The sequence below is a fragment of the Neolamprologus multifasciatus genome, chromosome 2 (assembly GCF_963576455.1).
Source record: "Neolamprologus multifasciatus chromosome 2, fNeoMul1.2, whole genome shotgun sequence".
In the NCBI taxonomy this organism is placed as follows: Eukaryota; Metazoa; Chordata; class Actinopteri; order Cichliformes; family Cichlidae; genus Neolamprologus; species Neolamprologus multifasciatus.
The window spans coordinates 296,749-321,156 of NC_140440.1; the positions used below are offsets into that span (position 1 = coordinate 296,749).

At 43.9% G+C, this 24,408-nt stretch overlaps 1 protein-coding gene across 4 annotated transcripts in view; it reads right to left on the bottom strand.

Annotated features, from left to right (window-relative positions):
• polr2b (RNA polymerase II subunit B) overlaps window positions 1-15,053 on the bottom strand; it is a 221,312-nt gene extending 206,259 nt beyond the window's left edge. For 2 of the 4 annotated variants that reach the window (XR_014877734.1, XM_085183474.1), the window contains exons 1-13: window positions 10,850-12,043; window positions 8,921-8,993; window positions 5,084-5,234; window positions 4,578-4,690; window positions 4,275-4,494; window positions 3,919-4,077; window positions 3,575-3,739; window positions 3,301-3,497; window positions 3,094-3,213; window positions 2,734-2,920; window positions 2,490-2,633; window positions 2,265-2,404; window positions 2,073-2,184 (exon numbers count right to left, since the gene is read on the bottom strand). Coding sequence is in view for 3 of the 4 variants with exons in the window: in XM_085183474.1 (XP_085039600.1) it covers window positions 2,073-2,184; window positions 2,265-2,404; window positions 2,490-2,633; window positions 2,734-2,920; window positions 3,094-3,213; window positions 3,301-3,497; window positions 3,575-3,739; window positions 3,919-4,077; window positions 4,275-4,494; window positions 4,578-4,690; window positions 5,084-5,234; window positions 8,921-8,993; window positions 10,850-10,868 (1,800 nt within the window). In the remaining variant the exon portion in view is untranslated. Of the gene's footprint in view, window positions 1-2,072; window positions 2,185-2,264; window positions 2,405-2,489; window positions 2,634-2,733; window positions 2,921-3,093; window positions 3,214-3,300; window positions 3,498-3,574; window positions 3,740-3,918; window positions 4,078-4,274; window positions 4,495-4,577; window positions 4,691-5,083; window positions 5,235-8,920; window positions 8,994-10,849; window positions 12,044-14,059; window positions 14,907-15,034 lie in introns of those variants that run through there. The other 2 variants (XM_085183464.1, XM_085183450.1) reach the window with 2 other exon arrangements.
• Between the last annotated feature and the right edge of the window lie 9,355 nt (window positions 15,054-24,408).

The window sequence follows — 24,408 nt, forward strand, 5'->3', positions numbered from 1 at the left end:
GCTTGTCGACTCAGAAATCAAATGAAACTCACAACACACCTGGCAGAACATCATGTTATTTAGCTCGTCATATTCCAGCCACAGAAATTCTTTTGTCCATGAAACCAAAAAAGCTGCGCTTTCTTTTTGCCTCATAGTCTTTAGGCTAGGTGACAAATCGTCAACATATTACGTTTTCGGCTACCCACCACGTTCCTAAATGACGACCTCGGAAAAATGAGGAAATATGAGAACCGTATGGACTCAATCTACACATGTTCGCTCTTTTCCTTCAAATAGCTTAGAAACACGCTATTTAACATCATTTAAGTCCTGTTTAAGGTGAGGAAAAAGGTTATGGTTAGGGCTAGGGATAAGGTTAGGTTTAGGGCTGGAATACAGGGCTGGAACGTTGGTTACCGCGGGAGCGTCATTGCACTGGATTTCAGCCATAACTCGCCGCGTACCATAAGAACGCCGAAAGTCTCCTTTTGCGTTCCTAAGGAACCCCGCGGGACGTGACAAAACGTTGCCATGTTACGCCTCGGGAGTGAGAACGGGCTCGATTTGTCATATCTTTTCCGTTTTGTGATCGGCTTTTCTTTGGCTGCCCCTTCTTCACCCTGACCTGTCTTATTTGGCTCTGCAGAACTAAAATACCAGCGTAAATCCTGCTGCTTTTACACACGTACTTACATAATGATCAGCGATTCTTTGCGCACTCAACCTCTCACATGTTTAAGCTGCGAGAGATTTCACTTGTCGCGTTTGAATAGTAAGCTAATGAGTGATAAGACGATGTCAGAGGAATTGGTGCGCAATTAATCGTCACTCACCAATCAGTGCTGCTGCTCTCTATACACAGTTCGCGCAATCGCAAAATGAAAGCAAAAAACAAGCGCAAATTCAAACGCGATTTCAATATGTCACATATTGACAGTGGCTCATCGATGCCAATGACATAATTACTCAGCTACATTGGCGAAAGAATGCAAAAGCACTGACATATATTTTCCTATGATAGCCCGACGGGCAGGGCTGAGTTATATTTTGGTAGCCCGACTGGAAAAATCGCTAGCCCCGGGACGTCGGGCTAGCGATTTTGCGAGCCCTGCTCTTTTATTTTGACAGCGAATGCGCACCTGCGGACCACTTATGTGCACCCGTGTAAATAACATAATGTTCTGCCGGTTGTGTTGTTGGCTTTCCCTTGATTTCTGAGTTGACAAGCGCCTTTGTTACTGGGACCAGTCATTTTAAGAAAGGCCCCCATTAGAACCCATGTGAAATGCAAGAAATGCATTATTGCTCAGTCTGCAATATCTTTCCCAGAACAAACACCAATTGCAAATAACATACTAAAAATAAACCTGAAAATCAGTTTAAAACAGCTACTATGTTGCAAAGAGTGAAATACCACTGGCACAATTTAGCAGTCTTTGCAAACTTCAAAAAGCAAATGGCCTAGATGTTGGTTCCACTTGCCTCTTACCCGTGACTTCAGTGGAAATGTCAGATTCAGGATCTGACACAGACTGATTCATGTCCTACACAGTTCTTACAAGTTCATAGAAATTTCTGTTCAATTAGAACCAAGTATTTGAGTTGATGATTGTAATTTTTATACAGTTGTTGTAATTTGTTTTTCAACAATTTTTTGATTAATATTTTGTTTCCTTTACAATATTATACTTTAATGTATACTATTGTAAAGGAAACAAAACAGGAAACAAAACATCAATCAAAAAATTGTTCTCTTTTTTTATTCGGGCTACTTAAGTTTATTTTGGGCTACCAAAAACTGAAGAGTCCCTGCCCGAAGGGCTACCAGGGATTTTGAAATATTGCGAGCCCTGACAGGAAACAGTTATTGATTACTACAAGTCTCAGAGAGAATGACCAATGAGAGCAGAGAGCAGGAGGAGACAACCAGCTTACCTGTTCTATCAGGTAAAGCAGAGCGGCAGCCGTAATCAAAGTGTTTGTGACGTCTCACGAGCAGAAAACAGATTTATGCCTTCTGTCACCATCCACTGTGTAAACATTCCAGTATTGATTACTGGTCGCGTGTGGATGTGTGCAATGGTGGTTACCTCAGAGACGATGATGTCCATCTGTCTGCGGAGTTTCCTCAGTGTATTCATCAGCTGTTCTGGATCTTTGTGGATTCCCACCCAGCAGCCATTCACAAAGATTTTAGTGGCACTAAAATGTTAAAGCAGGACACACATTACACACCTGCAGGGTAATTAATAACCTCGTCTGACTATGAAATGGTCACGGACTCTGCAATGGCCGCAGGTGAGATCTCCTCCAGGTTCTCCATGCTCCACTCCTCCAGAAACTCCAGGATGGGCGATGGCTGCGAGCCCACAGAGATGTAGGCCATCAGGGCCAAGTTCTTCACCAGCCCCACAGCGTGACCCTGCAAACCATCAACTCCACAATCAATACGACGGATCGCTGTGTTAAAGGTGAACCAATCTTACAACTTGCCAGGTGAACGTTACCTCGGGCGTCTCGGCCGGACACACCATCCCCCACAGCGTGTTGTGCAGCTGTCGAGGTTTCGCCAGTTTTCCATCTCGACCGATAGGAGAGTTGACCCGGCGCAGGTGAGACAGTGTGGATGCGAAGGTGAGACGGTTCAACACCTGTGAACACAAAAATGATGAGCATCAGTGGAGGCAGAGCGGCAGGTGTCAGGCTCTCATTTGTATTTCAGAGTGAGCATCAGTTTACAGGTAGGCTTACCTGTGACACGCCGGCTCGGGCCTGGTGAGCCTTCTTCACGTCGCCCCAGTTACCTGTGGCAAGAGAGTACTTGAGCCCGTCAGAGATGATACGAGTCTTAATGGCGAGCTCTAGGTTGAAATCCTTCCCGCGGTCGATGAACTTCTGAGCATAGATCCTGATTTCCTTCAGCAGGTTTTTAAACATGCTGATGAGGAGAAGAAGAAGAATGATGTCATTCCTTCATCCAATCAGATTGCGAGTTCCAAACAGAAAGCTGATTAACAATAACAGCGTCACACTGGAAAGCTTTCTTTGAGTAACAGAACCTGCGTGTACACAAAATCTGCATGGTCAGAGGTGACAACAGAGAGTCCTCACCCTCGAAACAGGAAGGCCAGTAATGGCCCGGCGAGGTCCAGCCTCTTGTTGCCATAGTGATCTCTGTCATCCAGTTCCCGCCTGCCAAGAGCGGCGAGCAGCAACCTGTGCACCATGTACCTGAAAACACAAACACAGAAGGATTCCTGTCAAGTGCGTGACTCAGGTGAGCCTCAGGTGCGACAGTCAGCCTCAGGTGTGACTCACCCTAAGAAGTAGGCCTTCTTGGTCTCGCAGAAATCGCTTACGCCGACATGTGGCAGCATCTCCTTTTGCAGGACTTCCTTTGCGTATTTAATCCGTCGCTCCTTCGTCACACCGGGTTTTGCGCCTCGTGAGCCAATGAAGTTCAACGCCACGTTCTGCTCCTGGATCACAAAAGCTTCGTCCAGAGAGGGCTTCACCTGAAGTAGGCGGGGTTAAAAGTTACTACCTGCAGACTGAGACAATCAAAAAAATCATTAATGCATTGCAGACTGACCATCTCCATCATCTCAGGGTCATCAAAGTCATAAATGATATGTTCCAGGATGTCTCTGTCCGATACGAAGCCCAGTGCCCGGAACACGATGATGATGGGAACTTCCTGTCGGATGTAGGGAAGCGTGGAGACGATCCTCTGACCTATGGCGCTCTTCTTCACTCCCTGAGAGATTAACAGCAATCAATAATCAGTGGTCTGGGTCAATTGGCAGACAACGTTCTGTTTGCAACAACAGAAATAAGAGCATCGCTCATCTCTCTAACTCAATGTTATGAGCTCTTCTCAGTTAATCGCAGCCCGGCTTGGGCGCTCACTTCACTTCCTGCTTCCAGGTAACTCACCTGCCCTCCTCGAGCCATCATGCTGACCCAGATCGTGCTGGTTGGGCGGGATGAATTCTCCAGGCAGGATCGGCACTCTGCGGTGTACGCATACTTCGAGTCCTTCTTGGCAAACACGTACACCGTGTTGGTGGCCATCTTTTCCTGAGCGATCAGCACCTGGAAACAGTGACACATCTGTTTACACGGCTGCCTGATGCCACTGATGCGGTATCAGTGTATGACGCTCCATGTAAAACAATGCAAAGACATGAATGTGCGCCTGTTAGCTTGTAAGCAGGACACGGCGTGCGGGCGTAGCTGAATCATCGTTCTCTCAAGTAAGCAGCTCGCCACGCAATGATGTCAAAGCACACCTTTTCTGACCCATTGATGATGAAGTAACCTCCGGGGTCCAATGGGCACTCGTTGAGTTCGCACAGGTCTCGGTCAGTCAGGCCACTTAGCAGGCAGTACGTGGAGCGAAGCATGATGGGAATTTTCCCAATGAAGGTCTTCTGGTGCTGCGTCTGCAGCTGATCCTCTCCCTCCTTGATGATTGTCTTTGTGATGTCCACATACAGTGGCGCAGAGTACCTGAGGGGCAGGTGAAATGGGACAGGATGTGAGAAGGGGTGAACAGGAAATGACAGCCAAGACAGGCGAGAGGTCAAACTCACGTCAGGTTCCTCAGCCGCGCCTCGTTGGGCATCATGGGAGATGGTGCTCCATCTCTCTCCCAGTGGGTGGGCTTAGACAGGTAGATCTGCTCAAACTTCAGGAGGTAACGAGGCTACACCAAAAACACAGTGATGTCGGTGATGTAAATGGTAAATGGCCTGTATTTGTAAAGCGCTTTACTTAGTCCCTATGGACCCCAAAGTGCTTTACACATCCAGTCGTCCACACATTCACACACTGGTGATGGCAGCTACATTGTAGCAACAGACACCCTGGGGCGCACTGACAGAGGCGAGGCTGCCGGACACTGGCGCCACCGGGCCCTCTGACCACCACCAGTAGGCAGTAGTGTCTTGCCCGAGGACACAACGACCAAGACTGTCCAAGCCGGGGCTCAAACCGGCAACCTTCCGATTACAAGACGAACTGCCAACTCTTGAGCCACGTCAACCCATATGACAGAGCTACCCCCCCCCCATTCCCAGTCACACCTGGTGGTACTCACTGGCTCCTCCACCTCCCCTGAGGTGTGCTGAGCTTCTGCCTGCAGGTCGATGGGCGGAGCGTCCTCCACGATCCTCTGAACAGACATCTGAATGAACTCATCGAAGGAATCTAGTTGCTGCCGCACCAGCCCTTTCTCGTCAAAATAAGAGCTGAGAGAGAGAGAGATCAAAATAAGAGCTGTGCTGGCCCCGTCAGAACCTCACAGGCTCATGCCAGATTCTGCACTCAGTAAAAAAAAAATACCCTGTCAGGCCATCACATGACCCAAGCTTAACATCATCTATCAGAATGAATTAAAGCTGCAGGTCTACCTGTCCAGTCTCTGATCAATACTTCAATGTTGATCAGCGGACTGATCACTAGACCAGCGCTGGTCTGGTGTTGGTACAACTTTGATTCCTTACCTGCAGCTGAGTTCAAAATGGCAGACACATGAACTGTTCTACAGAGCAGATGATCATTTACTTCAGTTTCAGATTTGTGGCAACAGATCTTCTTATAGCCTCTGACTTTTCTCTGTGCTTGTCCTGCTAGACCTCAGTGCAGCGTTCGATACGCCCAACTCTATCTATCCATGAAGCCAGATAACACACGCTTATCCCTTTCAGGGTCCACAATGGCGGCGCCTATCCCAGCTGTCTTAGGGCGAGAGGCAGGGTACACCCTGGACAGGTCGGCAGTCTGTCGCAGGGCTGACAGATAGACACAGACAACCATTCACGCATACGGACAATTTAGAACTTCCAGTTAACCTATCCCCACTAGCTGGAGTACCCGGAGAGAACCCACACAAACACGGGGAGAACATGCAGTCGTAGATATATAGGATCTAACCAGACTCTTACTCTGGATTAGGGCTGCAGCTATGGATTATTTTACTAATCCGGTAATCTGTTGATTCACCAATTAATCAAGTAATCAGATAAGAAATAACTTTGTCTTATAAATGAGCAATAATAAATATTCAAAAGAGGGAAAAACAAGAATTTTCAATTTGAGCTGGTCATTGGTTTCCATTTCAGTAACTGCAGGGTTTTTAAATAGTTTACTGCATATAACAGCTGACAAAAAATTAACTCTTTGATTGTAATTGTGCAATATTAAAATTTAAAAAGGTCACACTCTAATAAAATAAGGTAAACATGCAAGCTCAACAAAGACATAAAATAAAATTGTCTATATTCTGTCTTCTTGGAAGGCTTTCTGACATTATTAAGGGAGGTTCTCACAGTATTTTATCTCCTGGATCAGGTATATTTGGTGTGACAAATAAGTGCTACAGAGTTTACATGAAGCACCAAAGCACAAAATTGTGGTGTAAATAGTTAAGGTGCCAATATATCCCCCCTGCAGTGGTGGCTTCACTCACCCCTGCGTCAGATGCAACCTTTTCTACCTGCTGTTAAGGCGCAGGAAGGTTTCTCCAAAACTATAGGTGTCGCCACTCGGACAATATTAGATCATACACCCTGATGAGGAGGAGAAGAAGTCAAAACTGGAAGCAGAGACTTTGTCAAATCTGTGTTTGCAAAGTTCTTTCCACAAACTCAAATCTTCAAACAGTTGCAACATCTCCATGTGTGTGTGAATCTGTCTCTGAGTTTCTGTGCAGGATTATCATTAAAATAGCGCGTTCACATACTTGTGTCTACAAACCAGCTGCGACTGCTGCAGCGCAATCTGCCAGGTTAGCAAAAGACCAACACGCCACAAAGATCGTCTGTAACGACACAGGAAGTGATGTAAAAATCATCACATGACACCCAGTGTTTGTTCTTCACTCACCATGTGTTTATACACCTCTCTGCATTTAATCATTAGTGATTTTTAATCTCCGACTCTCTATCACAGCATGTCTTTGTCCATGATTTTGGGGGCTTTCTCTGTATTAATGTAGGGTCTTTACTAGGGCCGGGCAATATCATACCGTTCATGGTAATACTGGTATAATGTTAGGCAATGATAAGAAAATGAAATATATGAATATGGGTAAAACGCGCATGCGCAGTGCCTTTATTTTCATACGCAAATGGTGGAAAAAGCATGGCGGTGACGGAGAATGAGAAGGGGGAAAACGGATCGTTAAATGAACCAGATGAACCAGAATTGGTTTGTAAAAATGCTGCAACTTCAGTGGTGTGTTACTGGTTTGGCTTTCGTTCATCAGATATACAACAAAGCACAATTTTTGATAGAACATCCAAGCAGGCCAAAAACCTGAGGTTGCATGGTGTTAAAACGGCTGCTTGCAAAAAAAAACACAAAAAACCTAACACAGCAGCCGCCAGCGCTGTAAAAACCGGTAGACTGGTGAGCAATGTTCCCTCTAATTTTTCATGTGTCTGAGCGAACACACAAACTCCCTGAGCGATCCCTTGGACCACTGTGAGCAACAGCAGACGTGTGCACTGTGGTCACGCCAGCATCGAATCCATCCAAGTCACATGTTTATTAAAATAATCAAATTACATTAATTATATAGTTACTTCTTTAAAAAAGTAACTGAGTTTTGCAAACAACAAAGTTTTTGCAGCTGTTTACCTAAAAATGCAGCCAAGGCGTTTTATAAACAAACTATTTACAGAACAATCAGCTGTTCTGCATCAAATCTGATGCCACACAAATTATTTGTGCCACTCCAAAAATAATTTGTGTCCACTATGAGATAAAGGAGAACAACAGCCTGATACCTGCAGGCCTGACAGCAGCAGATGTATCACTGCTGTAACACCTGTAACATTCAGCAGTTGCCTCATTGTTCTCACACACAACAAAACTATTGACTACACAACACACTAACTACACAAGATTTGAGCTAAACGTAAATCTCTCACATCTCAAACACGCCGTCACTCCTAAAACTTCCCCCTGCCTAAACAACTAAATGCCATGTTGCCATATCATTTTTTGATTGGTCGACATGGTACTTTTTTCCACCAATAGGAAAGGGTGGGGTTTTTTTTGGTGTTGTCTTTGCTCACAGGCGGAGAGTGCTTTCGAGCGTTTTCCTTATAAAATGCTGTTTTTACCGTTTCTTCCCGCAGTAAATATAAACAACGACAGTATTCAGGAAGAAAAGCAAACATTGCAGATATTTTTATCATAATTCTGGTTTTACGTGGCCGATCAACACAATTTAAAAACTGGTATAAAGTCCACACACCGTCAATTGTTCCGTCTGTCCTGCTCACATTTCCAATGGTTGTGCACGTTGTCATTAACGTGGCTTCACTCCACATCAGCCGCTTTGCTAGATAAAACACCCGTGTCGGCCCATAAGGACGCTGTCATAGCCTGTCAATGTTGATTAGCTGCGTATGTGCGAATGTGAATCACATCATTGGCTGGACTATGGGATAAGGTGGCATCGTTCTAATCCCATACGGGAGCAGCCAGTCACTTACTGACTAACACTGCAAAACAGAATTGTTAAAGTTTTAATTTTAATTTCAATTCAGGTTAGATTTTTTTCTGCGTGCAGAGACTGTGCCAGCAGTGCGCAATTGCGCAATTGCGCACGCGTGCAGCTTAAAGGGAACATTGCTGTTGGGTGAATAATGCAAAAAACAGAGATCTGAGATGGAAAACTAGCCAAAGTCAGAGGGAATTAATGATGTTTATCAAACGAGAAACATAGTTTGATCTTCTTTTGCTGCTGGTTCAGAGAGAGACAACACCTGCAGCATCAGAGACCTTTGAGCTGTCAGCTTTGAACACCGATGGCGGGTCCATGTACGTGCCGTCCGGTCCGCGCTTTGTGTGGACTCACCATAATATTTTTCCTGTAAGAACAGATGATCACTACATCTCCACAAGGACACACAGGTGAGTTTACCTGATGACGATCCAGCACGCTTCCTGCCACAGGTCAGGAGTGATCTCATCATCATCTTCATCATACTGATTATCTGACAGAGACAGCAGGGATCGATATACGTGAGCAATACACATACTGAGGCGTAGAAGATTCACCAATCAATCAATGACAGATTGTCAGTTCAGGTTACTTCCTTTTCACAGATAACTGCACAGAGTTTAATGATCAGTTTAAACAATTGGTGAATTGATCAGATACATCAATAAAAACAGATGACAATCTCACAGGAAAGTTATTGATCGTTCTGTTTTTAACTCACTGGTTCTGATCACGCAAACTGATCAATCAGAAGCAACACATCTGATCTGTTAAGTAAACTTCCTGTTTGTGAGTCGAGTGTAATGACATCACTTCCTGTCTGAGTGCAGGCAAATGCAGCACACAGCCTGAAGCTGGTGATATCAGGAGAACTCTGTTGATATGAACTGTGTGAGGTCCTGAAGACTGAGCCTCAGGGTTCATCAGAGAGCTGATTCCAAACTGCTGACCGCACGATGGTGATGATTTACTGTCAGATCACCAGTGATGGAGGTGACACATGGCTAAATCCAACGTTCAGTGTTTTCCAGCCCACACAGAATCTAATTAACAGCTGCAGTCTGACAGACTTTCATTTGTCACACTACAGATGACACTCCCTGTGAGCTCAAACAACTGTTTCATAAAATCCAAGCTTGGCTTTTGAAACACTTAAGTGATGAGTCTTGGCCCTGCTCTCACAGCTTTGAGCTGATTACAATTCTCTCGTCCCCCTCATTCAAATGAATCATAAATGATCAAATCAGCTATTTAACAGCTATATAACACACTATTTACTAAGAGTTAAAAGTTTGTGGAACAAATCCTGTTATTGTGGCTCATTTAAATATTCTGCTCTTGAAAGTAATCTCTTACAAATACTTGTGCTGTTAGTCTACTGCAAAAACACTTTGTCCCTGTCTTTGAGTCCTAAACCTGAGCCTCTTCAGTTATTCCAGGAAATTTATGAAGACAGCTGAGTGTTTTGAGCTGCTGCAGACATCCTGTCCTGTCTTTGAAGGGACATTTTCATTATCACAACCTGTAAAACACCTGTGATGAAGGCGGACATTTTGCAGTCCATCTTCTGCACTTTGTAGTTTTAACACAGCAGCCCTTCAGCCTCACGTAATTAAGGAGACTAGTGTGTCTCAGCACACCACGCGTCTATTTTTCTCATCATCTCTTTCATTTCATGACCTCTACAGGTTAAAAGGAGATAAGGAGGAGAAGACAGGAGGAACTGACCTGCTGCCTGCAGCTTTGCCTCCCTGAGAAACTGGGTAATGACCTCTCACCTTCAACTTAAAGATAGATCGGTCAAGTATCTTGTGGTCAACATTTACTTCCATTGTTGATCAATCTCTGATCACGGTACAGCTTTCTTTATGCAGTGTTTATACTGTGTAAATATGGCGGATTGTACACTGTTTTTGTACTGCAGAATTTACAGATAATAAGTGTTCGCTTTTCTACTGTGGTACTGTTTATATATTGTAGTATTTGTGGGTGTAGTGTCACAGTAACGCTGAGTGTAAACGTCTGCAGCGATAATCAAGTTAAATAAAGGGTCCTCGTGCGTTAGCAGCATTTAGCCTGTTAGCTCACACAAAGCCCCGCTGCTTTTAGCTGCTGTTAGCACGCGAATCAGGTGAGGCTCGTGATCTGCGTGAGGCTGACGCGTACCTGTGTGACAGGTGTTTGTTTGGATGAGTGATACTAGCTTTTGTTCTCTCAGAAATTACTAAACTGGTTAGCTGTAGCACGGGTTAGCTCCTCTGTCACGTCCTGTTAATAAAATTACCAAATAAATGCAAATAAAATTATCCACCATGTGACGTAATGAAGTTTTACAGCTGTGCAGCTCACCTTCATCCTGGTCATACATGTTTATCTCCTGAAAACTTAAAACCACAAAAACAAAAATAAAAACAACCACAAAACGTTGCGATCACCGCGCGCCCCGGAAACGTAGGTCACTTCCGCTTTGTTCTCCTTTGTTAGTAATAGGCAGAGGTGAAGCACTACTGCCCCTCACAGGCTGGATGCTACAACTGCACAAATCCTCAGGCTTGCTCTCAAGTCAATGTCGTGTGTTTTTATTTGTTTGGTTTTCCAAAAAACGTTCTTTATTTATCTTCAAATATTTTATTGTGAAGCACAAGTAACAATTATAAATTGCTCCATAGGCTGACATTGCTTCCTTTTTATATTTGTATCATCAAGAAAGGGGGGAAACAAACAAACAAAAAACAAAACACACAAACAAGACAGTGGAAAGTAACAAAAAGGGTAGCCAAAAAACAAGGGGGAAAAACACCCCTCCCTCTCCACACAATTACCTTATCCCGGAGTGCTATCAGCTTATTGTAACCTATGGTGAAGTCCACACAGTAGCTCTCACTTGTTCATAATTTCCAGATGCTCAATAAGTGGCCCCCAAATCTGATCCAAGTCCTCCAGTTTGTCCTTTATAACGAAGCGGTTCCTTTCCAGGTGAAGAGTATCTGTCAGCACGGAAATCCAGGCTTTCAAGGAGGGCACTCCCTTTCATAGCTTAACCTACCCATTCATTCACTTCCGCTTATCCTTTTCAGGGTCGCTGGAGCCTATCCCAGCTGTCTTAGGGCGAAAAGGAGGGTACACCCAGGACAGGTCTCCAGTCGGTTGCAGGGCTGACACATAGACAGGAGACAACCAATCGCACTCACATTCACTCCCACATGTTGTGGGCCTGATCTCTGAGAACATCGAGAAGGCCTGCCTGGAGGAGATTAAGAACCTGGAGAACTGGTGCCAGGAGAACAACCTCCTCCTAAACATCAGCAAGACTAAGGAGCTGATCATAGACTTCACTACAAAGCAGGCAAGGAATTATGAGCCCCTGATCATCAGAGGCACGCCAGTGGAGATAGTGGACAGTTTCCGGTACCTGTGTGTCTACATCACTCTGTCATGGTCCTGTGACATCAATAGGGATGGGTATCATTTAGGTTTTATCCGATACCAGTACCAAACCGGTACTTTTGAAATGGTGCCGGTGCTTAAACGGTGCTTGAACCGGTGCTTAAAGAATGGAGAACACACACTTTGTCCAAAAACCTCTCATGTTCAGCTGGGTTTTTTTTTTTTTGTAAAAAGATAACAATGTTAGCCTTTTCTCCAGCTATAGGGGATTTATGGTATCACTCTTGGCTGGAAGCAGTGCTTAATCAATGGGGAAAAAAACACCAACTTTGTCCAAAAACCTCTCATGTTTAGCTGTTTCCCACTTTTTCTTTGGTCATTTTAGCCTTTTTGGCCAGGGTGAAGGGAGTATCTGCCATCAAACAAGAAGACAGGCGCATGTAACTACGACGGTGTTTGCTAGTTCCCCTTACATGCATTAATGTAATAACATGGTTAACTTACAAACAAACAACATTAAGCTACTCACGCAGAGAAGAACGGCTGCTGCTGCCATCATCATCCGTCATCATTTCTGCTACACTGGCAGCGCTAAGGGCCAGGACTCTTCTCTTCGGGTTCTTGGGGGATGTTGCTAACTCCGCATCTGATAACAGGCACCACACCCGCAGTAGATGTGCTCGGTGTGAGGTCTCGCAACAAGCTATCAAATACGGTGCATTTCTCGGCTTTTAACAAAATGCTATACGTCACCAGGTGTTTCATCAGATTCGAGGTGTTACCTCCTTTGCACAGTATCACCTTAAAGCACTTGTTGCAGCTGCTGAGTTTGCATCTTTTGCTCTGAAGTACAGACAGACTTGTAACTGCTTCGCCCTGGGCGTTTTTAATCTGTAGCTCTGCTCTAAAAAAACGTACGTACCTGGGCCCGCCTACTATCCTCGGAAAGGTAAGATGATTGGCTAGAATCTAAAGTGGATGACATCGCAGAAAAAAAAAAAACACCAAAATAAAGCACTGAAATGTGTGTGCTTTTGGGTCTGGTTACTACTGTTTATGTCAGAACCGGTGCCATTACCGGTACCCATCCCTAAAGAGCAGCTCGCCTCGCAGCTATTTATTCCCATGACAGTTACAGTTTACACAATAAAACACAAGCAACTCCCACCGTAGAACCCTCTTGGTTGCAAAAGACAAGGTACTGCGTGTGAGACCTCCTGCTCACCAAAAGGATCATAAAAGCAGGAAGCTTACAACACAAGAAACAGATCTTTCAAATAGGATGTATCAATAATAAAACCTCACCCCAGCATCAGAGTGGCTGGAGAGCTGGTCAGAGACAAAGGAATGTCTTTGATCCTACTGCTTGAACCAAGACTTTACAAATTTAAGAAAAACAATGACAACATTCAACAATTTGACTTAACAGGAAGGTTGGAGATTGGCCTATAAATAGCTGAGACAGGGTCTAGAGGTGGCTTTTTAAGTAAAGGTTTAACTACAGCCAGCTTGAAGGCCTGTGGTACATAGCCGATTATTAGAGATTTCATTGAGATCCTGTTTCTCTTTATTCTTTATTTCTCTTTTTCTAGTTGCTTCCGTACGTTTTGTGCTAGTCCCTCAGTTTTTATGCCCATTCAAATTTTATCACAATTCAAATTTTTACATTTTCTGTCGATTCTGCTCTTTCCAGCTATATATTTTCATGGTTATAACTGTTATATTTTTTGCTATGTTAATTTTTTCATGCAGTTTCTGCTCCCATTGAAGTGAATGGCAGACATCCCATAAAATGCTCTAAGTGGCATATTTTTGAAGCTTAACTGCTTCCACATACTGTCTTCTAGAACCACCATTCCACCTTTAAACCGTTCTCCTGTTCTACTTTTACTACTGTCTAATTCAGCTTTTCAATAAGTTCTATTGTTTCTCTTAAATTAATTTTTAACTTTCACATGAATTATGAGGATCTCTAGCATATCAAGACTATCTCCCCACACCGTTACATATTCCATATGTACGGGGTACGACCCCCCTTGGTCGTGGCGTGTGGATATTTCTTTAAGACACTCCGACACGCCCCCACAGCTTACGTATAAAACAGCTGTGCAGACGTGACACCGGTGATCGTTGATCTCCACTTGTTGTGTGTGTGTGCGAAAGAGTGCTTACCTTGAGAGTACTGTGTGTGCGTCTATTGGAGCGTGCTTCGGCATCCTCCGTGGACGATGTATTTCTCCCTTCTAGGTCCCCTGGTAGCCCCGGTATTCCCCTGGTATCCCTTAGCTTGGTTCGCCCTAGCTGGCCCTTGCTTCCCCTTGGTTGGGCCCCCTTCCCCGGCATATCGCCTTGGAAAAAAAAAACAGGCTTATGCGCCGGTCGGACCATGCTGTGCAGCTGCCGGCTAGCCAGTAGCTCGGCTACAGTGAGGAAAAACGGCAGGGACACGGCTTCAGTAGTGATGGGCAGATGAAGCTTCATGAAGCACTGAAGCTTTTCATCCAAGTGGTTCACCCCAGCGCAAAGCTTCTTGAAGCTTCATTTGCTCTAGTAGGACATCTACTGGACGTAAAAATATTAGTTGGCATGAATTTGAAGAGTGTGGCCTTTTGCACACAGCCTGTAAATGTCAACAACAAAAGGAGTGTGTAAAACATCTATATTGTAGTGATGGCAGTATACTGTGTATATTTATACTGGCAGTATGGAAAATGATCATTTGGAAATGCTTAAAATGGAAATGATCATTTACTGTGAGGTGAGGTGTGGTTGGGGTGTGGACAGTGGTTGTACCTTTGTAACGTTGAGGTATGGACAGCTACAGACTGAGGACTCAGTCCTGCCTGTTCACATTTTATTCAGTAAAAACTAAATTTTCACTGCTTTTACGGCCTTTTTAGTGGGGAGAACATAGCTAGGAGTTAATGATTTAACAAATCTTTGTCCTCCACAATGCTAAATGGCTGGGAGTCCTCAATCACCATGCTAACCAGGTCTTCATCTATTTGAGATTGTTCTCCTGAGGAAAGACAAAGACAGGGCACAAATATAAATATCACACACATAACTTATAACAGTTGTATAATATTGTTATATCATTTAGTAACATTACTGCATGCTATATTATCATTGCATTTGATGGCTCACCTGGTCTTGCTCCACAATCGGTGTTCCCCTTATTCTCATGCAAAGCTCTGTAGTGCCTAAGCATGGATGAGGTGTTGTTGTTATATCCCAGCTCCCCGGCACATAGCAAACACTTCACCTTGTACAAAAGTAAAGACAGCTTAACATAAATTGTATTGCACCATCAGTATTATGAAAATACATCTTCTGTAGAAATTTACATACTTTGTTGGGAGGAATAAGATCAAAATGTTCCCACACAGGGGAGGACATCCTCCTCTTCTTAGCTGGCTCCATTCTCTCCTGACTTTCTCTCCTCACTCTCATAAACCTCCAAACTCTCACTAACCGCAACTCTCCATCAAACACCCACATTTTGAATGAAGTCTGAGGGGTTTATATCGCTGTCATAGCTCGCGGCAAAGTTCGAACCACTTCCTGAAACAGTCACGTGGTACAGCCGGGCAGCGAGGCTTCGGACCATTGACTGTAGAAAACAACAGCTAACAACAGCTGATCAAGCTTAAAGGTGCTGCTGTTGTTTAGCGCGACATCTGGCGGTTTCTTCTTTCTGGCGCAAAGTGGGCGGTAAACAAACAAGAGAGAAAAGACGATCAGCTGATCATTGATCAGTTTCACGATTGAAGTAGCAACAGGAGAGGCAGGGGGAGAGAATGAGAGAAGAAGAGGCAGCTGTGCAGCCTAACAACAGAATAACTCCAGCTTTGTGTCTTTTTTTCATTATAGCGAAAGTACGGGACAAACTGCGTCTCTTCTCAGCTCAATACGAAACGCGTAATATTTTCTCTGAATGAGGGACCATTCCATCATTCCAATCTGCAGCTCCATACAGCAATGTTACGACTTAGATTATATCTTATAACTCATAACTCTAGGGTTGCCAACCGTCCCTTAAAAAACGGAATCGTCCCGTATTTAGAAACAAAAGTACACGTCCCGTATTGAGCTAATAAGGGACGCACTTTGTCCCGTAATACAGTGAGAATCAAAAGTAGTCTATAAGTTGTAATGTAATTAACGCTTTGTTTGAAACCATAATTCCCAGCCACGCCCCTGCTTTGTGACCAATGAGCTGACAGCACACTTATGACAATTCGAGTATGACAATTCAGATTACCGCTCATCTCATTGGTTGAGGAAAGGTCGCTTGCGGAGAAAATACCGGAAGACAACAGATGACCACAACAAAAAGCATGGCCAACAGGGAAATAAACGCCGACACTGCGGTGCAAGTCTCAGACGACAGTACACCTGAAGCTGGGCAAACACTGCGATTTTCAAACTGCACGATTGGCTCGCATGGGTTATAAGTTCGTAGGTCACGATGCAGGTCTCACACTATACCGCCCGATGCTCTGATGCGACCTGAGTCACACTGTGCCTCCATAAAATGAAGGTTATAACAGAAAATCTGTCGCTCGCTCTCCCTCTCTGTCTTTCACTCACACAGACACACACCGCCATCAACATTGCTAAATTACTAATGACAAACATGATCAGGCAGCTGTGATTGAGCAGCAATGTAAATCCAACTATTTTCACGGTTGTTGTGGTCGTGATAATTTGGTGATGCCACATCGAAAAGGCTCGGATGAGCTTTCCAAAGTTCTACAAGTTGTGCCTCCATCGCTTGTGTCCAGATCACACGCTGCACAGCCGTGCTGCTCCGTCTTTTTCACCGACGTTTACGTGTTTGCGCGTGAGCAGTGTGAGCGGCTGCGGTGACACCCTCACAAGCGATTGATGATCGGGAGCTGGTCGTGAGGTGTTAATCGCTTCTCGTTACCCCACGTATACTACACTATGCACGATGAAGGCCAAAATCACGACTCAAAAATCGGCTCAAAATGGGCCAAAAATCGCACAGTGTGAGCCAGGCATTAGACCAGCAATGTTTGTGCCTCTCAGAGAAAGAAAAAAAGGCTGCAAAAGTGCAGGGAAGAATGGGAAAAGGAAAACACCTGGCTGGAAAAGTGCACGATAACACCTATAAAGCGCACTGCACTGTGTGCCGGCGCACTTTTTCCATAGGCATGCTTCTAATGGTGGGCACATGAAGAACATGAGGGGCGTGAAAGCTCGGGGAACCCTTAACCAATTTTTGTCTACCAGGCCACGGCAGAACCAGATATGGTATGTAAACACTGGTTTGTTTGTTTTTAAACCCTCTGGTTAAGGTTAAAATGGGCATGTGCAGTGAATATCAGCGCTATGTGGCCAGAAGTGTGATAATATAATTTATTTTGTGTAATAAACAACTGCAAGGATAGATGATTACAACAAATAGATGAGTAATACATAAAAGTAATACATAGATGAATAATGATGATGAGTTATGATGCGTAAACAAGTGGGTTTACAAACGGGAGCAAAAGCTGAAATAATGCCTCTGCTGAAGCCAATTGCACTAAATGCACTAAATGTGCACTGTTACAAGAATATTTTTCTTTCTATTATTTTCTATTAATTTATATAATTTTAAGTTAAGCAGGACAGAGTTCTTTTAAAGAAAGATTTACTTTTATTATCAAAAGTTAAGCATGACAGGCTTCTGTTTAAGAAAGAGACCTGTTTTATTGTGTTAATGTTGTCATTTTGAGCTAAAAATAAATGGCTAAATGATTTTTGTTTCCCATGTGTTGATATCACAAAGAATACGCATCTACTTAAATCAAATTCAAGTCAAATGGTTAAAAAAAATAATTTCACACACAAAAAAAGAGCTAAAAAATTCACCACACTGGGAAGGGTGAAGACAACTGGGTCGCCCGGCCCTGGCCACGAGGTGTCCCTTATTTATTTCTCAGGGAGTTGGCAACCCTACATAACTCTTATGTTAGCTCCCCTCAGTAGCATACTGTCTGAAATATTCGACGGCTGCAATAATCCTTTAAATGTTATTTTTTCCTTGGTATTCTAATTTCACCGAAGTTTACTAAACTCAACAAACTTAATATTACTTACCGGGATATTTATTCTGTCCTCATTTTCTTTAATAAAAATTGTTTCCTGCGGTGGCGTCTTTCGTGCTTGGCTCTCTTACCTTTGCTAACGTGATGCACATAGTGCAGAAGCCGATGCTGCATTCACTTACACTCGGATATCTGAGCTTCACCGTGAAAACATAATCGTACATTTGATATTTGATTGAATTTTATTGTTTTACCTTTGGGGTGGCACCTGGGGTGGCCAGTCTGGTTGGGGGGGGGGGGGGGTGGCCTGGGCGCCCCATCCACGAAGCCCACATGGCAGGCTGAAATGGCTGCTAGATATACTTTAATTGTGGAAAAGGCCTTTCCTTTATCTAACAGTTCTTGGAGAAAGGAGAGAATTGTTGTCACAGAGCACTGAAAGGAGAGAGTTTGAGACTTTCCACACCATTCCTCAAATACCCTCCACTTGTTCTCATACAATGATCTTGTGGAGGGGGCTCTAGCACTCTGAATAGTGGCTATAACACCCTGGGGGAGTCCTGCCGTACTCAGATTCAACCTCTCACGGGCCAAGCCCACAGGGCGAGGCGCTCGGGGTGAGGGTGAAAAATCTCCCCCCTGGCTTGGGAGACTAGGTCTCGTCGGAGAGGGAGAGGCCAAGGTTCGCTCCAAAAGAGGGGCATAATCTCCGCTAACCAATGGGACCTCATCCACCTTGGGGCGATCAATATCATTGTTAGCCCTCTCTCTCTCACTCTGGTTAGAGTGGGAGAAATTAAGGCCAGCGGAGGGAACGCATAAAGCAGAGCATGTGGCCAGTTGTGAGCTAATGCGTCTACCCCTAGCGGAGCCTCCTGGTCCCTCAGGGAGAAATACAGTGGACACTGAGCGTTCTCCCTCAAGGCAAACAGATCGACCTGTGGCTGGCCAAAGCGGGTCCAGATTTGGGTCACCACATGTGGGTGCAGGGTCCACTGCGGGTTTCCCCTGGACATTAAGTCTGCTCCCAAGTTCAGAGCTCCTGGAATGTGAGTAGCTCTCAGTGACAACAGATTGATGCTGCTCTACATGATCAGTCTGCGAGCCAGCATGTGCAAAGGACGGGAACGTAACCCGCCCTGTCTGTTGATGTACGCCACAACAGTGGTGTTGTCCGTTCTGATCAGAACATGGTGGTTTCTCAACAGGGGAAGGAAGTGTCTCAGTGCTAGAAATGCTGCTAGCAATTTTAGCCAATTTATGTGAGCACCCCTCTGTTGTGAGTCCCAGCTGCCGCTCACTGCTCTGCCCTCGTGAGTGGCACCCCAACCCGTGAGACTCGCGTCCGTGGTCACCACTTTTCTGGCTGTTACAGCCCCCAGTGACACCCCCTGAGTGAGAAATGTGGGATTTCTCCAACAGTGGAGTGCTGCAGCGCAGTCTGCTGTCACTCTGATATAGCGTATAGTCTCAGTGATGCAACCCATCGCTGAAATTCCCTCATATGCAGTCTGCCTAGTGGAATGACTGACAGTGAAGACGCCATTAATCCCAGCATCTGCAGGCATTTGATGAATGGGAGATATCTTCCCAACTGAAAAATGCCGGCATGGGATAGCATTTTTTTTACTCTGTCCACAGAGAGACAGAGAGAGCTATTCCTATGAAAGAGATGGCCTGAGCTGGCTGCAGGACACTCTTTTGGTAGTTTATGGTGAAACCCAGAGCCATCAGATGATCCACTGTCAACCTGGTCTGCTCTCTTCCCATTATTTCTGACTCTGATAGCAGCAGCCAATCGTCTATGTATGTTGCTATGCGGATGCCCCGCCTCTTCAGCTATGGCTGCCTCTGTGCATTTCACAAATACCCGAGGGCTCAGTGAGAGACCAAACGGCAGGACCTGGTACTCGTACATTCTGCCCTGAAACGCAAAGCGCAGGAATTTTCTGTGAGGCGGGTAAATAGGGATGTGAAAATATGCGTCCTTCAGGTCTATTGATGTAAACCAATCGCCTGGGCGCACTACATGCAGCAGAGTGGTGGTCGTCAACATCCTGAATTTGTATGACCTGAGATGCTGATTCAGAGTCCGTAGGTCCAGTATCGGACGCAGTCCCCCTCCCTTCTTGGGCACGAGAAAATACTTTGAGTAAAAGCCGCATTGGCTCTGCTCCTGGGGTATTTCTCGTACTGCTCCCTTTGATAGCAAGGTAGTTATTTCTTCTTGCAGGATCCTGGCTTATTCGCCTTTTGCAAGAGAGAAAATCACTTTGTGAAATCTGGGAGGGGTGGTTGCGAATTGCAAACAATAGCCTCGCTCAAATGTCCTCACAACCCATTCTGGCGCAGCGAGAGCTCGCCATCTCTCTATCCTTGCTGACAGCGGCCCCAAAGACAGGCACTCCACAGTAGATGGAGCTCTGGCTCCCTCTTGTGGCGGAAACTGTTCCTTTGGGCCAGACCCGACTGCGCATGCGCGGGCGGCCCGCGCTTGACCAGCGCTTATGGGGCCGGACACCACTGAGGGAATCAACCCCGGTGCTGTCTGGGTGCGTGGGGGCATTATGTTTTTTTCAACATACTTTCTGTGTTTTTCACACATTTTTCCCGTGCCCTTGGCAACATGCCTGGATGCAACGGGTGAGTTTTTAATAAACAGTGTGTTTTGTGAGACTGACATGCTTGATTCAGCTGAACAGTGTCTCGTTGTCTCTTTGTTTAAATGTCTCAGTCCTCACAGAGGATTGGCTGCCTGGGGACCTGGCAGTAATATATAGAAATAGTATGATTAAGCATAAATACTACATTTAGTAGAAATACTATGTTTTAGCACAAATACTATAAAAAAGCAGAAATACTATATTAAGCACAAATCCTATAAAAAGCAGAAATACTATATTAGGGGGCCAGCCTTAAGAAAAGCCTCCGTGCTACCTCCCACCTGAGGGAGAGAAAGAAACCAAGTGATTCACATTAAACAAAATTGATAATCTGATGTTGAGGCATTGCTGTTTGAAATTATGACAATATTAAAATGTTTCACTCCGCGCGCACAATTATTTTGTTTCAATGTGTACATTTAGTTTTAATAGAAACAATGACATGTCAGTCCTGCAACACCAAGCCTGTCTGGGATAGATACATCTGCTGCAGGTTGGATCACCTTGCCATCTTAAAATATCAGCCCTTGATAATTTGCATCTGTTCTCATCAAAAGAGAAATATACAATTCTAAAAACCATACCTTGATGAATTTCATTAGGTGGTGAGCAGCATCTGATGTGCTAATCTTTGAAGACGTCCTTCCCTTAGATGTTGGAGGTAACAAGTGAAGCAGCAAAAGATGGCAGCCGCCTCGCAGTCCCAAACTACAGAATAGAAATTAAGATCATCACAATTACTGTCATTTAAAGGACCACAGCAGCCATTTTTTCCACGTTATGTAATACCATGATGACATTTTAGACACCTGATAATTTTTCAAATAAGGCAGTTTTCCAGTGCCTTGGTATAAAAATTCATTTCTAGAGACTTAAAATCTTCTGGCCACCAAGTGAAGTACATATCGAGTCATAACAATAGTAAGATTATGTAACTTTTTTTGTGTTCAAACTACATTAAATGTCATTTCAGGTTTAACATGTTTGCAAGCTTGTTTTCATACCATACAGAAATGAACAGAAACCCAATGTGATTTAGAAAATGGACAGCTGTATTCCAATTTGTAGTAAAGGTTTACCAGTATGGTCCAGTGATATATTGTGTTGTGGGAATTATGCAAATGCTGTAAAGGCATGCAAAATCTACCATTTCCAACTTACACTTACCAGCCTCGTCAGAGTAACGCTGTGCAGCAATGAGCAGCTCATCCAATTCTGTACTCTGAGACAGATTTTTGCAATCTTTGATGATCCTTGGCTTGAAGAATGTTGGCCACTTTGCAAGGAACTTACCAGACACTTCCTCCCCAACAAACAGCATTGTGAAGTGAAACACAAAGTGTAACAACAGAAACAACACATTAACAAGAAAACAAACAAAGGAACCACAAAGCTGTCATTAAATCATTTTATGCCTTACCAAGCCAGGTGTATCCAGAAATCTTGGGAAAGGGTCCAGGACAGTAGAAGCTGTGGCAGGTTCTTGAACCACTTTTTGCCTATGTTGAAATGTCACCTTCATGTTGTCTTTGACATGTTTCATGTCAGTTGAGTGCCTCTTTCTTGCATTTATCACCTGACAACGGCCTCACATTTGAACACAAGTTGCGAAGAGTCTTGGGGCTGTCTTGAAAAGCTGACTTTGATTACTTCATCTCTTCTCGGGAACCAGCATATCACCACCTTCCAAGAGTAGAATAAGGTCCAGCATATAACACCATTTCTTTGCAAAATATCTAGCATGTCTAGTCCCTTTAGACTGAGTTAAAATTAATTTTGTTAAGAAAAAACATCCTTGATCCATTTTTAAGTAGTACAAGCTGTGTAACATGACTGCAATACAGTATTCTGTCAATTATCGCAGGGATTAGTAGAAACCATATTTCTATTTTATTATTTTTTATATATTTTAAGCCATAACCCCCCCCCCCCCACACACACACACACACACACACTCTCTCTAACAAACCCTAATATAACCCTCTTATTCATTTTTAGACTAGAAAATGCTTAATTTACCACGAAAAAATTTAAATCTAAAAAAAAAAGAAAAAAGAAAAATACCTACTGGCTACAGAAATGCGCACTATAATGAAAGTCCCACAATTTACAAGATGTAGGGGCCATTATAGTGTAAAAATACTTTCAGGTTACCCTTAAGCATCCTAGTTCACCTAAGCCAGGCTCTCAAACTTAAATGAGCTGTCATCTTATTGGAGGGCCACTTCAGTGTTCAAGAAGTAAAAAAGAAAGAAAGAAACCACAAAGAAAACACCCACAAATATTCCTGACAATGTAGCGTTTGGTTTGTTCGTTTTTAAATTTCAAATATTGTATAACTAGACAAAACTGCAAATATGAATGCATTCATTCAAGCGTCATAATGATTATAGGACATCAGATTACTTGTTCTTATCACTTAATAATCCAGAGTTATATATCATATAGAAATAAAAAAACTGAAGTTGTGCGCTATTTGAACACCTTGCCTGTGTAGCACTAAAGGACTCCATGAGAGAGGTCTGTCTCGCCCTAGCAGCACCTGTCCCTCTCCTCCTCTTCAGTTTGTCTCAACATACGCAAATCATATTCTGTGATATGATTTACTCTGAGGTGTTTGACAAGGTTAGTTATGTTGCCACAACCATACATGCCAACCCTCCCGATTTTTCCAGGAGAATACCGGAGCCACCATTCTCCCGAATTTCCACCTGGACAACAAAATTTAAAAATCATATCGCGGCCCAGCCAATTCCAGTTTCCAACAATGGCGGCAGCTACTTAGTTTTAATATTACTCTTATTTCTCTTTCTGGGTCACAAAAAAAACCCTTTTAACATATTTTCAGGTGAGAATGTAGCTGTGTAAACTTCAAATATCTGAGCCGATCGACACATCGTCTTCAAACCCCCGCGGTCTTTCATTACTCGGGTTAAACATGATATATAAGTCACTTTGATAACTTAAAAATGTTATTGTTTGTCTTTTTCAGTGTTTTATTTGTTTGTGAGTAAATCGGTTTGGCTGAGATTAAAGTTATTAGATTAGATTAAATTAAATTTAACTTTATTAATCCATCGGGTGGGTTCCTCCAGGGTTTTTACACAGCTGAATAAACATCAAACAGAAAACTAATTAAAGAAAGTGTGAAACGGTCGAGAGTTTACTCCAGCGCCCTGTTATATTTTAGATAGCAAGGAGCAGACAGCGGAGTTTCACTCCACCGAGGGAGCTCATGACGTACTACCCGGCTTTCTTTAGACCGCGAAGGCCGGGTCCTCAGGTGGAAGCAGCCTCTGAATTTGGACTCCCCCGCTGTTTCCGGGCCGGCTAATAATAACGGTGACATTTAACGTATTTTATCCGATAAATAAACACTGTAAAATGTATTTATCACCCCCCCCCCCCCACCCCCCCAACAGCCCTTTTGAATGTCTCCCTAATTCTGAGTTCTCAAGGTTGGGAAAGTATGGCCACAACACCTCACTTTTTTGCCACATGTATAGCAAACCATGTCTCAGCTGTTTGTGGAGGTAAAATACGTCCGCACAATTACGCTCAGCCATTGTTGTGAGTGCGCGCGCCAAGGGGCTGCGATACATTTATACAGCCGTATTTCGCACATGACTATGAAAGGCGGAAGAGGAAGTAGTTCCTTTGAATGTAGACAATCCGAATGTTATAGTTTCTTTCCACTGTGTTCCTGTTAATGATAAACTACAAATTTACCCTAAATTACTAAAATATTGATATTTTAATGTGAGAATCGATTCTAGAACATAAATGACTGGTATCGGAG